Source organism: Tyto alba, unplaced genomic scaffold (genome assembly GCF_018691265.1).
Source record: "Tyto alba isolate M040663 unplaced genomic scaffold, T.alba_DEE_v4.0 Super-Scaffold_39, whole genome shotgun sequence".
In the NCBI taxonomy this organism is placed as follows: domain Eukaryota; kingdom Metazoa; phylum Chordata; class Aves; order Strigiformes; family Tytonidae; genus Tyto; species Tyto alba.
The window spans coordinates 7,759,455-7,775,459 of record NW_024881314.1 but is presented as its reverse complement, the minus strand read 5'-3'; the positions used below and the strand labels follow the sequence as shown (position 1 = coordinate 7,775,459).

The window sequence follows — 16,005 nt, the reverse complement described above, 5'->3', positions numbered from 1 at the left end:
ATCCCCCTGGCCCCGCGGCTGCAGTCGGAGGTACGGTGCCGAGGGGCGGTGGAAGCGGCTCGGGCGTGAAGGGCACGTCCGCGTGGATGGAGAGAGCCCGCGAGCGGCCGGTCGCCCTGAGGCTCCAGCCCCTTGGCAAAGGCAGGCCGTGGTGGGTGCCCCAGCCAAGGAGGGGTGTCCCTTTGGCAGGGCTGTGCCTCTGCGAGAGGAGGGTGACACCTGCAGCTCTCCCTCTGAAAAGCCGTCTTTCCCGTAGAGTAACCAACTGAGCGGGAGTCTCCAAGGAGCGCGCTGGCTGCCAGATGCACAGGAAGCCGTGGCGGGAAGGAGCACACAAACGTACCGAGCCGGTAATCTAACGGGAAATCTAAACCAACGCAGAATCTGGAAAGGAAATCAGAGGTGTGAGGCAGAGATGGCCCGCTTGTGTGCCTCTGTATAGAGATTTGCGTTTTGTTTTCTGAATTCATAGTGGACTGTCTAAATTGAAAAGATGCATATCCCTTAGTTTTAAGCCCTTTCCTGTGTCTGTAATTCATTGCAGAGCTGCTGTTATCCCTGGCTATGATGCGACAGTTCCCACCTGAGATTTTTCTTTACAAAACTGATGCTCATTAGTGTGCTGAATTACAGATGCCAAAGCCTGGTGCAGTTGTTTGCAATTTTATGGCAATAAATTGTACGAAGAGCTTAATTAAGCTCTGCAATGTTTTCCCTGCAGATGCAGTTTTGGATGAGAATGTAGTATTCTGGGAGTATACTTGATACTCCTTTGAGACAGTCTACTTTCACAGTGCCTGGATACATACAGAGTGCATGATTCTACAAGTGTAATTTCAACTCTTTTTAAGTGCAATTTAAATTTTAGTGAAGAGAACGAAGGCCACAAAACTCTTGATTTTCCTGAGCTTGTTGTTACCTAGAACAATTCCCTAGAGTCAGTTAAAAAAACCCCCACAACTCTAACACCCTTGAGTGACACTGTAAGTGGTTTTGGTATCTCAGAAGGAAATAAAATGGCAGATCTGGGGAATTTTACTGTGTAATTTAGAGACAGTACAAGGAAGGGGAAAAGGATAAATGTGTTACTGGAATTGTAATCACGTAAGATCATGAGTTGTGCTTAGTGCTACATAAGCATCTTGTTAATTTCTCTTTAGATTTTTCCCACCCCCCAATAAAATCTACTTAATTAGAAGGTTTTAAATAAAAGGTCAGAGTAAAGGTACATCTTGAGCAGAGATCCGGAGTCTGGATTATTTTGCCTCTGACACTGATTCCCTGTGGGTCTTGAACAAGCCACTAATAAAACCTGTTTTCACTCACAAATATGCTGCGTATAGAATTTCTGTCAATGAAACATGCAGTTACAGGGGCTGATAGAGTGGACCTTAAAACTATTTGTGCCTTTATTTCCTCCTTGGTAAATCTGATCTAACTGTTCACCCTGGAGTGATTTAAGGACCGAGTGCTTGTAGAGCATGTTGAGATTAAGTGAAAAACATTATCAAAATGCATTATTACAAGGCTGGTTGGAAGAGTAGAAACACCCTTGAATTGGACAATGTTGCTATAGATTCAGAAACAGGACAGGTATCCAGAGAGCACTTTTCCCATGTATTCTAGTACTAGATGACAAAGGGAAAACTCAAGGCAAAGGCTGTGAAGTACTCAAGAGGCACTAAACTGGTATGATTTTTGGATCTAAGAACTTTGGCATAATGACATGTTCTACAAGGAAGTGCTCTGTCTTATGTTAAGTCACCATCCTCTCTGTTTTTTAATATTGCAGAATTGTGAATGAATGGTCTAAAGGTAAACAAGATAATGTTACTTCTGGATGTTTATAGTAATATAATATTCTGGTATGGAAAACTCTGATCAGTCAATTTTGCCTGCAAATTAAGATCACTTCCCATACTTGTTTCAAAATACCTATTAAAACTATTCCTTGGGTGCTTTTTTCCACCTCCTTGTACTTCTTGGATTTGCTTCACTGTGTAAAGGCCTCCTATATCATCTTGGTAGGAAGTGAGTTTACAGAAATGAAGCAGCTACTGCAAACCTATGTGTATAGTCTGAAAATGCTTAATTTCATGCTCACCATGTCTTCAGCGCAGGGATATACTGTCTCCTCTTGGGACCACAACATATGGGCAGAGGCATGGCTCATGGCTCAGTTTGCAGTATGCTTCCGCCTCTGAATGGCTTGCAGTGCCTGACAGATCCAAGGGAACTATTTGACCTCCCTGCATGTGCCTTTCAGTCAGTCCTCATCAGTGTGCTGCTGCGGGTAGAGCAGACATGAAAATTTGAGTAGGACCACTTTAAATCAGGTATTGTATGCAAAAAAATATTTTTTTGCCTTTTTTATTATTAGTTAAGCTCTCTGGCAAGATGTTCAAGTTGCATTTTAATCATTATTTGATGAGTAGCATATCTGAACAGTGGTGGAAAATAATTTAAAAATCAATTAAATTGGTGAGAAAATTTTGTATTGTTTAGAAAAGGCAATTGCTGTATGTTTGATTCCCCCACCCCTTTGCACATTTCATGACAGATACTAAGAATTGACCATATTTCTAGTATGTGTGTAGTGATAGGAGGAATTAAAAGGGGAAGATTGATACAATAGCTGTCTGAGTCTTAAAAATTAAAAGCAGTAGTTGAGTTGACCAACACCCCTACCAAAGCTGTAGGGAAGGTAGTATTTCATTTTAGCTGAATGATATTACTTCCCAGCTCCTGTGTATTGTTTAATAAATAAGGGAGATGATCATAATTCAATGTCTAATTATAAAAAATGAGATGATATATTCCTCAAAAGAGAGAGATTCTGCCTTTTAGTAAAAAACAGCATCTGCTTTGTTTTTCTCCAAACTGAAAGGTAATTGAACTGACAATCCCAAGCTGTCCTGAAAATGACAGATGACTGAATTGGGAGTAGGAAGAAAGCAGAAGCCCTTTTGTACTGAAGAAAGGGGAGATGGCACACTATAGTTGGATCTGGCTCCCTTTTACAGATTCCTTTCAGAGCTTAAGCAGCTCTGGGTGACCCTAGCCAACTCATTTTATTGTTTAATTTCTTAATGTCAGCAATGGCTATTACAGTTCCCAGGTAGAACAGCGTTCCCTACGTTGTCATTTTTATTGCAATCTTGTCCTTTCTTCTCTGTGTGACCATAGAAACACATGTGGTGTGGAAGAGAATCTGCTTTTATTGCATTCTTCCAAGCTCACTCAGCTCTACTGTAAGACTCATGGGTGGTTTTGTTTTGGACCTTTTTTCTTCTAGTGTTGAGGCTAAGCTAACTTTTCTTGTCTTCTGGTCTATAAAAGTCAGAACAGTCCCTGTTTGTCTCATGTGGTGATTAAGCTGCTTTACAAGTGCTCTTGAGATCTGTAATAACTAAAATTGTGAAGCTGTTTCAGCAGATCAGCTGTTCTGTCTGGGTCACAAGCACCAACACTTATTTACTGCACTTGGACAGATTCACAGAAACAGACAGTTGTGATAACATTTCAATACGTATGTGAGAGCCAGAGCAGAGCATTAGGAGGGTTTCTGAACAGGGAGAACTGGCTGATGGTTACAGCAAGACTCAGAAGTCAAGAACTATGGATTCTGTTCCTAATGCTGTTGAACGTTGCGGTGTTAGTTTATGGTATGGCTTTGGGCAAGCCCTCTATGTATCTGTTTCCCTGTTTGCAGAATATGGAAATTTATATTGTGTATATGTGTATACATCTATTATCCCTTTGATATTGTTGCCTTTATCACTAAGGCAAAGCTGCAAACTAAAGTGAAACAAGTCAAAATATAGCAAAGGAGTTACCCAATCCATTCACTATCTTGGTCTCTAAAGAATAGACACAGAAAACACATTTGGACAGGGTTTTTTTCCTCAGCTTTGCTGTCTGATTAGCAGTCACACAATGTTCCAGATACAGGCATGTGGGGAGATCCTATACCAGAAACCTAGATCTTGAATTAAGGTTTCAGAGAAACTCTACTAATACCAGTTAAGTCTTGTAGACTCCATCAATGGGCCAAGCTCGTTTGGTGACCATTTTAATACTTAATTATGAATGAAGGGGATTTGTTGCCTTTTCTGTCTGTCAGTAGTATCTGCAGGTCTGTTGCACATGACTTGACTTTAAGACTAGCACCTAGATGCTACATTTTCTCAATGTGTTTAGCATCTTCCTTAAGCAGGTCATATTAATTGCTCTTCTGTTGCATCAGGCATGTCTGATGAAGCCACTTCTCCAAGACAGACTCAAATATCTAGTAAATGGAATAGTTTTGGACTTTATGGCTAATGCCCCTGGCTTGATTATTACACGGAGGCCAACATGGGTTGATGTGAGAAACCAAAGGCAGGAAGGTAATGTTCATGCAACAAACATCAACAGCCCCATTCCCAGCATTCCCTCCTTGCTGTGCCTACATTCCTGGCATTCTCCTATTTGCCGCACCCACTTTATTTCTGCGCATCTCAGACAGAGGTATATAGTTAAGTCAGTTCCTTTACAGCTGTCAGAACAGTCATAGCATTAAATGTTCAGCCTGCAAGAAAATTGATCAGGGCTATCTTGAGTTATCTACTTCTATTCTACATTCCCCATAGCAGATTGTCTGAATTGTTCTCTATAGGAGGAAGCTTTCTGTCTTGGTTCATACATCAGGTTGCTTATGTACAACTCAGATGACACATACAGTGTTACGCTATGTGAACTGCAGCAACATAATGCAGAATCACAATGTGAAATTTTGAGCAGTCAGGGATTTAAAAAAAAAAATCACTACAATTATTTGAAATCAGGAAATGCATCAGAGGAAGAAGGGTGCATATTAGCAATGTATTTTATTATAATTATTGTGCCATATGTCATTAAAAAAACCTCATTGCCACAGACACAAAGTTTCTTAAACTGGAAACTGTGTATTGTAGTTCATGGTGATTGCAGATCCTCATGTCTGAGGAGAATAGGCTTAGGAACAATTGTAAAGACTGCAGAAAGGATGAAGTGAGACATATTGGAGAGCTCTAGCAGAAAAGCTCCCTCTGGTTCAGCAGACACAGAGGCTGAAGCACATGGAACACAGGGTTAAGCCACATTGTTTTAAAGCAATTGCTTACGTTTCAGAAGTTTGTCAAGAAGGTGATCTGCCTGTGAAACACCAGTGCTGGTGAAGCAAGGACTTACTCAAGGCCAGAGGTTCCTTCTGTTAGAGCTGGGACGTGATGTCAGATTTCAGCAACCACCAACCAGTTCCTACTCATGCGCAAGGGAATTACACCCACCCGGTTTTATTTTTGATACTGACAGTATCTCAAGTAATCGGATGTTAGATTTTTCCTCTTCATTAACTAGAAGCCTTAAAGAATTTGGCTTCATGCAACTTTGTATCAAGTTAACATCTACAAATCAAGGAACCACAAATTAAGGATCACTTTTGTTCTCCACTCAAGCTTGGATTTTTCTTGTGGCAGCTTCTGTCCCACCTGAGAGATATGATAATTTTCTGGGTGCTTTGTGTCTTCATTATCAACAGAAAGATTCTGCTGTAGTTAAATTTGCTCACAGTGTACGCAGAACACAGAGACCACACTAGCTCATTCTTTCATTACTGTGTCAGTTCACAAGCTTTTAACTTGTGTTTGCCAATAGAGAAAACAGATATGAATCAAAGCTAGAGCAAATATTTTCTGACTATGAACCCTCTCTAAGTTCAATAGCTCTCCCAATAGTTCCTAGCTGCTCTTTTGTTTGAGGCAGAGGCCCCTGGGCTCCAATTTAAGCTCTTATGCTTAGTTTTCAAAACCACCTTTGAAGTTGCATGTGTTGATGCTCTCAGCAAGTGGGAGCAAGAGGTCACTTTATTGCCTTGAATGAAAAGAAACAGTCTAGAATATCTCCTGGCTAGCATTTAGCTTCTTGCATCAGCCCTACAAGGAAGTACATTTACTGCATACAGTAGCACTAAGATTGTGACAAAAATTAGGAACATGTACATAGCATCTCTTAATACATGCCAGAGTTGCTCAGCTGGGGAAGCAATACATTAGGACAACATACACTCAGTTCATGCATTTGCTGTGACAACACTAGAAAAGGTTAATCTTTAGATGACATATGGTGGGAGTTCTGAGTCCTAATAATATAAAATTTTCCACAATAATTAAATTCCATTGCAAGGACACAGACACTAATGGAGCGTAGTTTAAAGACCATGTCAAGATAAAGCACATATTATCACTATGGTTTGCCTTCAGTAACATTTGCACTAACATAATTGCTGTTACTAATGTTAAACATCATGTCATCAGTAACTATCATCTTGAGTCAGTAACATGGTATTAAGATGAATATTCCAAGCAGCAATCTTAAACTGAGTGGCTGCTTACACAAAAATACAGTTTTTAACAAATATTTCTCTGATCTATTGATAGCAAAACCCATACATTTATTTCCCCAGACTGCTCTGAAGTTTAAAAAGGTATCCAAAAGAAATGTCAAACACCAAGATTTTCTTCCCCTTAGTACTTCTTAAAATACTCAGAGCTAATCTTAGATTATATTTTATCACCATGAACTGTCATAGAAAATTCAAGCTATTCCTAGACTACAAGAAACATTTGAAATTGATCCTCTAGCAAAACAATGCCTCTGTTGCCTTTTTCACCCTTGCTTACCTACACCAGGATCACAGCTTTTGCTGTGGTGAAGCTGCACTGTATTTGCACAGTAAGTTGTATATTTTTCTAAAGCATTAACTTGTTTGCAAGCTGGAGGAACATTCTACATTAATTGGTTTGCAAGCAATTATATCTCAGCAACTGCTTTATCAGGAATATCCTTCTATAACACTTTGATCTCTGCTATTTCTAAAATTTGTTGCTTGTTTGACTTTCTAGGACTGCCCTTTTAAAGTCGGGCAGCTGCAGCCTCTTAAAGTAGCTATCATTCAACTGGCAGCTGTTAGCCATATCTGGCTTTTCAAGTCCAGCTAAAAGTAGCTGCTATAACTTTTCTGAGATGTTATTTAACTTATAGAAGGCTTACTAAGAACTTCTAAATCCTCATTTTGAGGTCATACATGAAACCAGAGATTCTGTAAACCTGTTCTGGGAACAAGTACTGGGGACTTGAGGGATCTTGGAATCTAGCTCCAATTTCATAAATCCTTGTCATCCTAGATAAATCACTTCTGCATCCTCAGAAAGAATGTCTGAAACATTTGTAACATCTTCAACTCCTATAGCTCCTTTTCTCCACCCTTTCCAATTTTTGAATGAAGTATTGGGAGAATTCATACCTTCCAACACCCAAATCTGGTAATAAGATAAAACCCCCTAGGTACAGTGCTATTAGGATGAAAAAATAATCTTGCTGAGGGTTTAAACCAGAAATTTCATCTAAAAATAACCTCTCTGGAATCTTTATCAAGCTGCTTAAGCATTTAGAATGAGAATGCAAACATTGCCTGCTGACAGAACATGGTTTGTAAGCCAAATTGTATTGAGGTAGCAATATATAGTCTGATGTTATTCTGATCTTGGTATGGATGAAACCATGAAACCCCCCTGGTAGAGTACAGCCAGGGAGATCAACCAGTGTGGTGGTTTACTTAAAAGTGGGTTTAATTGGCGGCTAAAAATACACATCTGTTATAAAACAAAATATCAATTATCTATGCCTAAATTAGATGTAGTCTTGAACCGAGACCTTGATCCAGAATAATCCTGAATTTACATGAGCTCAGATGTGAACTCTGCAGCTTAGGTCTCAATGTGGTGGTACATGCTGTGCTTAGACCCCACATTCCAAATCTCAGCATCTTTTTGGGGGTGCGGGAGTGGGGAGCAACCTAGACAACCAAAAAAAAAGACAAAAAAGTAACCCCCTATAGTTGGCTCATCCTTTCAGAGGAGTGGGAGTAGAGTTGTAGGAAGCCTCTAGTTCAGAAACCAGCTTTCCTCTCCAGAGCCAAAGGAAAGCATTTTTATTCAGTGGCTTTATCAAGGAATGGAGGCCTGATGTTTACCTGAGCAACTGTTTCACTGTATGTTGTAATTAGTCTTTTCAAGCTAAAAGAATGTTAGGAGGGTCATATATTTAAACCCCGGAATTAGTCGCCTGCGCAATCTGAATTGTGCCCTCCGTGCATACTTTAATTGCAATGTGTGATCACACTGTTGTCTGTTTTTCCTACAGCACGGGTGCCTTAGTGCTCGGCAGGGACGGGAGCTGCCACGTAACGGCTCTGCCAGGTGTAGCCTCTGCTGTCCAAGCTGGGGGAGCAGTTCTGCGCCCCGCTGCTTGCACAAGCTCGGCTTTAACGCCGAGTTTTCCCTGGGAGTTACAGGTAGCTTCTAAATTAATTTCTCTTTCCTAGCTCCGCGGTGTGGTAGACTGCCCTGTCTCTCAGACAAGCGGAGCCGCAGATAAATCAGGCAAATACTTTGCACAAACCCTGAGCCGTTTCACCTCCGGAAACCTGTACTCAGGGCCTCCTCTCCCGGGGATTAATACACTCAGATAGTGCGCGGCCCGTACCGCTCCGATCCTCGGGAGGGCTCTGTACCTCGACTGCTGCCTTTCCACGCAAATCCCGCGGCGTGGCCGGCCGTGTGCCGAGCTGCGCGGCAACCGCGGGCACAGCAGCTCCAGCCCCGGCCCGCGCACCGAGCGCTCCCCGCTGCGCATGCGCAGTGCCCGCCCGCCGCTCCGGGAGGCGCCCGCACAGGCGCGGCTCCCGCACTGGGCGGGGCGCGATGGTGAAGGGCGGCTGACAGGGCCGCTCTCGCGAGAATTGCTGCGGGAACGGCGGCAGCGGAGCAGGAGGCGGCGGGCGGGGGGGGGGGGGGCGGCGGCAGCGGGACGGGGCCGTAGCGGCAGCCGAGGCGGCGCTGGAGGGGCGGCCGGGCCGCGTGGGGCCGGGCGGGCGGCGAGGACCCTCGGTCGGGGCGGCGCCGCGCCCCGCAGCGCTGCGCGGTGAGTCAAGGGGGTGTGTGTGGAGGGCGGGCGGCGGGCCGCCGACCCCCCTCCCGCCCCGGTGCGGCGCGGGGAAGGCCCTTCCTGGCGGGTTCCCCGCTCCGCTGCCCACCGCGGGCCTCGCCGGGGCGGGGGGAGAAGGGGGACGGACACACGCTGAGCCCCGGCGGCGGCGGGCGTCCCCCGGTGCCGCGGCCTGGGCCCCCCGGGGGGGTGGGGGGGTGGGGTGGTGTTCCGCCTCTCCCCGCCGTGGAGCCGCCTCCGCGCTGCCCCTGCGCCCCGCGGCCGTGGGGCTGCGCCCCGCTGGGCCCCAACCTTCGTGGGGCGCTGGGCGCGTCCCGGGGGTGCGGGCTGTGCGGCGCGGGGCTGGCCGCGCCGCGGGTGGGGGTTGGAGTAAGCTCCTGGGCTGTAGAGGCTTTATCTGCCGGGCGGGACGCCCTCGCTCTCCGCACTTGCGGCCCCCGGACGGGTTTCAGTCTTGGGACACGTTCCGCTTTGCCGTCGTCTGTGAACTGGTGGCTGGTGGTAGTTCTTGGGGCTTATTTTTCATATTCCCCAGAAGAGTTCCGTAACTTCAGGCCGCTTCCAAAGGTTAAAAGGTTGTGAATACCCTGTAGGCAGGTTAACATCCATACCTTTCTTTCTCCGAAGACCTTTTGAGTCATGCTTCAAACTTGAGTTTCTGTGACAGAGACAGACATTTTTCTCTTAGCCTCTTCTTTCTCTTCTGAACTTCCTGCTTGAGATTCAGTGTTGGTTTTGTGGGATAAAGTTGAACTTGCCAATATAGTTTCAAATCATTTATAGAAGACAAGGATGCAGTCTTGTTAACTCCTACATCTGTCTCGGACTTCTATGTTTCTCTTTAGGTTATAAAACATTCTGTAGTGCAGTTAATAACCAGGAGAGTAATTCATAGATAAATGTAGTGTTTAGGGAAGTTCATTCCTTGTCTTAAAAATTATTAAATGCCTGTGGTCAAGGGCCAAAATTTGAACGGTTGTAGATTGTTAATCTTCTTCAGACACAGTGTTGTTTACAATCCATTTCTGTGCAAACTTTGGATATTGAGAATTTGTGCCAAAAAAAGACCTTTCGGTTATTATCATCTTTTACAATGACTAAGTCATGTAGTGTTTTAAGTATTTCATAATACTAGGCAAGCTTGTAACATTTAAAGCTCCTTTATACAGTTTAAAAGAAGGGGAAAAAAAAAAAGCGGCAATGAATAAATTTTGGCAGAGGTGAAGTTTTCTATTACCTGATAAAGTGATTTGATCTGATAAGTATTATCAGTGCTTTGTGCTGTAGCTTATTTTTGTAAGTGTTCTCTGACAAGATGTGCCTAAGGAAGTTGAAACATACTAAGCTGGTAGATTTTGAGTGTCATTTATGACACTGAATGTTCTGGTTTTTATATGTTGATAATTTAATTTATATTTTTCCTCACTCATTTATTATGTTACACTTCCTTATTTGGCTATTTTGAATTAGTGCTCTGCCCTTATGATTCTTTCTTTCTATTCTTTTGTCTAGAGCCTGGCACTTAACATTTCTGCATGTCTTCCAGATGATGTATCCACACATTTTGTCTTCCACCACCCTCAGTAATGTTTTGTCCTATAACAGCTGATGAAGCTTAGGATCCGGTTCTTTGTGAAATCTTCCAGTGAATGTATCTTCTTTCTTCCCTTGCTTTGGGTGTTCTAAGCTGTCTGTTCTATTCCTGCCCATATCACTTTCCAGAAGAACAGTAAAACAGTGGAAAGAGAACAGTGAGAAAGCTCTCACTTGCTAGAAAAAATGCTGTTTGTAAGAGCAGTATGAAAAACCTACCTTTGCCTGTGTGGTTTTTGAAATAATCTGTTGAAAAGAATGTGAGAATTGTTTCCTAGTGGCTACAACAGGGAGAGTTGTATTTATAATTACTTATATTCCATCCTGAGCTGTAGCACTGTATTGGTAGTAAGAATTCAGTGTTAGCTGCATGTGCTGCCTTTTCTTCCTCTCCCCATCCCAGATTTTTTAAGAGCAAGAAAAGTATCTTGCCCCAAATCACCAGAAGGCATGGAAAAACTGATATTCTGAGAAATCTTAGTCATTTCTCTAGTAAGATCATCTGATAAATCTTATAGTGTGTATTCATTGTATTAATATTTTGATTGCTATTCATTCATACCTATCTTATTTCATGTGAAGTCTGTGGAGCTGTGGTACACTATAGTATTTACGTGTCCTGTTTCAGTGCTGTCTGCCTAAAGTGAATACCTACAGCTGTGCTCTCAGTGGGCAGAGACCTAACATGAGCTGCTTCTCCAATAGGCTTATTTTTTCCATTGTTGTGCAGTTGGTTTGTTTGTATTTTAATAATTATGTGGCTGACTGTCTATAAGAACTTATTTAATAAGATTAGTGAACAGCAAATGATTTCTAAATGACTTAAGGGAATTGATGTTCTAAGTTTACCTTTTCTAACATTTGCTGTGTATCTTGATTTAATATTTCGAAAGCTTTTGCCTAATTTACATGTAACTTTCGTGCCTACACTTTTGCCTAAAGTCATAATGGTTGTGCTCTACACTGCAACTGTTGTTAGTATTGTTACCTAGAAACATCACTGCTTTATATGCTGACAATATATATGATGGTGGTAGTAATATGAATGCATGTTTAAAGAAAATTGCGTGATGAATCTCTTTCATCTTGAATTGTGCTGGAAAATTTCCCAGCATTGTACTATTGCTAAGCTCAGGGAAATGCCAGTATAGTTCTTGGAAATGCTGCATCAGTTTCTCTAAGAAAGTTGTGTATTAACTCCTTCAGTTAAAAAAAAAAAAAATTCTTAGATGCTAGTGCAGTAGTAGGTAGCAGTACTTGTGTACCCCAAGTAAAGGAACACTTATCAACTGGCAGTAATTTCTTTCTTTAAATGTGTCTTGAGCCTGTAATGTATTGTTAAAGTTGTGGAACTTGCTGTTACATTATTAGGTTTGGAACTTCGTGTTTTCAAGCAGTGTTCCCTTAGCTGATGGTGTTTGCATGCCCATATAATGGTATGCATCTTCAAATGTAGCTTTGTGCTGTTTGAAACATCCAAAGGTTGCTGCCAGTATTATTTTTCATTTAAGAAGCCATAGAAATTGATGATGTTTACCATGAACTGTACAGGACATGTAGACTGAATGCTTGAACAAATGTTCGCATTTTCCAGTGCTTCATATGCAGCCATTCATGTTGCTTCTTAATATTCCTACAATAGCAGAAAAATATAAATACCATCAGTTAAAAAAAAAAAGATGCCAGTTTAGAAAGATGAGGAGATGGTGAACTGAACACGATGGAGTCTGGCAAGGGGAAAATGTTCCCAGCGAAGGGAAGTTATTGTTGCTGTTTGCATGAGTATGTTAATACAGTGTGGAAGACTGACATCAGACAGATACTTTTTCGTCAGCGTTAAAACTAAAGTGTTTTACAATCATCAAAATAGCTAAGATGATACATCTTTTGATTTAAATTACGTGTGTTGGTCAAAGCTTGGATCCAGTATATTTATTTCCAATAGCTGCAGTATCACAGGCAGATTGTTCAGTTGCAAGCTTCATGGCTGTTGACAGCTTTGTCAGTCTTACTGACATTTCAGTAGTGCTGTGTAGGAGTACCAAAGAAAACCCCGAGCCCTCTCCATGTGGGGACTTAGCTAAGCTGGTCTTTTTTTGACCAGGGTGAATCCCGTAAATACCTCTTCTCATCCTGCCAGTTTCCTGTGATGGAAATCTCATTTCTGGTGTTTGCCTTGAGCTTCGTTATTCTTTATGGGGAGCTGAAGGTTGGGCAAACATGGGACTCATGGAATATAAGCATGTTAATTGCTGAACTGCATTTATGTAAGGCAAGTTTTTCTCTGAAATGAGAAAATACTATTGCCATCTGCTGCCTTTGCGTATAGCAGGGCTCTTTCTGGGCCATAACCACAGAGACTGAATTAGCAGGTGCGTGGGTTCACTGGTGTTTGTCAGATCTCTTCTCTCTTGAATTGTCATTGACAAGTACAAGCTCTCTGCTGGTTCTTCAGAGCAGTATTCAGGATGATTTTTAACTTGCAGACTATCTTACTTGATTTTTTCCTGATCCTTTACCTTCTCTGCTATCAGATATAGCTGGAGTTAGATTAAATCCTTCCTATTCTAACCCGAGATCAAGATCTAAGCCTTTTCAGTGGTTTCAGTGGGTCTATATATGCCTTGCCATGTTTGATGTAATTTCTTCTCTGGGCCCATAAGAGATACGCGAACTGGCTGATTTTTCGTGCTGTGCTTATGAAGCTTTTTTGTAACATGTTCTGTTGCTCGGGACGCTGGAATTTCAGGACATTTGCTTTTACGTTAGAGTGGGCCCAAACTTTTGTCTCTGTAATATTATTTGAGGACACTTTGATAGGCTTTTCAATTCCAAGAAAGTCCTGTTATAGAGGATCCACGGAAGTATTCTCTGCTTTGTCTAACTCGCTGTCTTTACATTGATATGAGCTGTATGAATGAAAAAAAACCCCCAAATTATTGGTGTAAGCTGCACGTCTCCCACCGGGAGTGACCGGTCTGGAGAGGAGCGCGTCGCCCTGCCACCGCCGCCTGTCTCCGTGGTGGGCTGGAGCTGGTGGGGTTCAGTTCTGTGCGCCCTGAGCGGTGCCGAGCCCCGGCTCTGCTCCTCCCGCCTGTCCCGTCCCGTCCCGTCCCGCTGTGCGGAGACCCGCGGGGAGCGGGCGGCTTCCCGGGAGAGGCGGTGCCGCTGCCAGGCGGGCGAGCGCAGGACCTGCCCTCCCGGGGCCGGGCGCGGTGGAGCGGCGCCGGCGGCGGGTGCTGCCCGCCCGGCTCCCGCCGCCCCGGGGCGAAGGGCAGCTCCTCCCGGCGGGCCGGTACCGGCCGCGGTGCCGCCTCCCGCCCCCCCCCCCCCCTCGGGGCGGCCATTGGCCGCGGGACGTGTCACTCGGGCGAGCCGGGCCTGGGCGAGCGGCGGCGGGAGGAAGCGGCGGCCGCGCCGCGCCGGGCGGAGGGAGCGGCTCTGGGCGCGGCCCCGGCCATCGATCCGTGCCACTTCCCCTAATGGCCCGTCTCTTCCTCCTCCTCCCCCTCCCCTAGGGCGGATCGTCCCCCGGCCTCCCTGTATGTGAGAGACGGGGCCGGCGCCTCGGACGGAGCCGGGCCGCGGGAGGAGCGGAGGCTTCGGGGAGCGCTTCCTTCCCACCGCCCGCACCGCCGTGCGCGGCAGCCCCAGCATGGAAGCCATCGCCAAGTACGACTTCAAAGCCACCGCGGATGACGAGCTGAGCTTCAAACGGGGGGATATCCTTAAGGTAAGTGGAGGGTAAGGGCCCCGGAGTTCCCCCTTTCGCCCTGGGCTTTTCGGCTTCTCTTGTGAGGCTCTTCCTGTCCGACAGACCTGACCCTCCTTTGCGTCCCCAGCAAACGCCATCTCCTTTGGACAGGGTACCTCAAGATTTCCTCAATCCCAGTCTGACTTCTTTAAGAGTGGGAAAGTGTTGACCATGCATCCCGAAGTCTCATATTTCTCTCTTCCAAGAATGGAATATTTGAAAACTTGGTTGTAAACACGGTAGCAAATAAGCAGAAGTGCAAGATAATCTGTACACTGAATTCACTTCTGCAAGAGGAAACCCCTTAAAGTAAACAAGATCAGTTTGGTATTCCTTTCCTTTGGCTCCTGCCAAGGATTCCACTATCAAAGAACAGTGATTAGATTATTTCTCAGCAGATAATCTTTTAGCATCAGGCTGACAAATATTGGTGCTGAGTTTTGTCTTCGGTCCTGATGAACTTGAGTGATAATCTTGTGGCTGAATATTTAATGGATCTGTGCAGATATAAGTGTATGCTGGAGTGCATTAGAGGAATTCTGGTCTGTAGTTCTTTCATTATATCAAGGGCTTTTTAGGCTTCATCTTGGCTATATTAAAAAAATTTGAAAAATATTTGAATTTCTAAAACTTTATTTAAAAAGCTGGACACAAAGAGCAAGTCCAAAATTTTATTTTGGGGGGAAGTAAAATATATAAATCCATAGTGATTTGTCCTCAGTGAGGCATACCTCTGAGCTTTGTCGCTTCCAAGTAATAAAAACCATATTGCAGAATGTTTTAATGGAGTTTCATTCAGGGCCAGTATTTCTCCATAAACGTGTAAGATGGGCTTTAACTTCCTAGTGTGATGTATTTAGTATTAAAGTATTTTAAGCTGCTTCTTTCTAAAATGCTTTGAGTAGAAACTGGTTTGAGAGGTGCCTATCCTGTAGATGTAAGGCTGTAACTTTGTGTATGCTGACAAATCAAGTCCTGCAGACCTCAATGGGATTACTCATCTGCTCAAAATTTTTGCCAGTGAAGGGCTTGATTTTAACAACTCTTTCAAGAGAAGTTGAAAAAAACAACCTCTACATGTAAATTTAATATGCATCTTTTAGAATTGGTATTTCAATAACATAACTGTATCTTTGTTAAAAGTTCAGTAATAGTGTGGCCATCAACAGATAAAGGTTGCAAAAATGTATCCTGCTTTGAGATTGTTAATTTTTTAAAAATAATTGCATCTGTATATATCCTATACATCCCTGGCCCATAATTGGCCTAAAAATGCCTGTTAAACTCCTACACTTCAATTCCAGTGTTTATGTAAAAATACCAGAATAATCCCTTTAGCTGTGTTTAAACACTTGGGACTGTCAGAATTTTAGAAGTCTTCTGTGATAATCTCGCATTTATTTTTCTTAACCAGAGCTGTATTCTTCTATTTTGGGTTATTGCTAGCTACCCTCGGCTTTTATAGTGTATTTGAAGTAGAGCACAGCTGAAGTCAGTTTGTAAAAAATGCTGAACAGGAAGGAAAAAATCAGTATAATGAAGTAGATTTTATTTTAACGTGTATTCTTAATTATTTTCATCTAGTTTAGTATAGAAGCTTGCTGAAGTACATGAGAAAAGGTCTTGTAAAA

The 16,005-nt window shown here is 43.4% G+C and overlaps 1 protein-coding gene across 2 annotated transcripts in view; it reads left to right on the top strand.

Moving 5' to 3' along the window:
- The first annotated feature begins 84 nt into the window (after positions 1-84).
- Positions 85-16,005, top strand: part of GRB2 (growth factor receptor bound protein 2) — a 61,836-nt gene continuing 45,915 nt past the window's right edge. Inside the window, exons 1-2 of one of the 2 annotated variants that reach the window (XM_042802412.1) lie at positions 85-350; positions 14,139-14,353. In XM_042802412.1, coding sequence (XP_042658346.1) covers positions 14,276-14,353 — 78 coding nt within the window. In that variant the 5' untranslated portion in view covers positions 85-350; positions 14,139-14,275. Of the gene's footprint in view, positions 351-8,875; positions 9,004-14,138; positions 14,354-16,005 lie in introns of those variants that run through there. The other variant, XM_042802413.1, reaches the window with a different exon arrangement.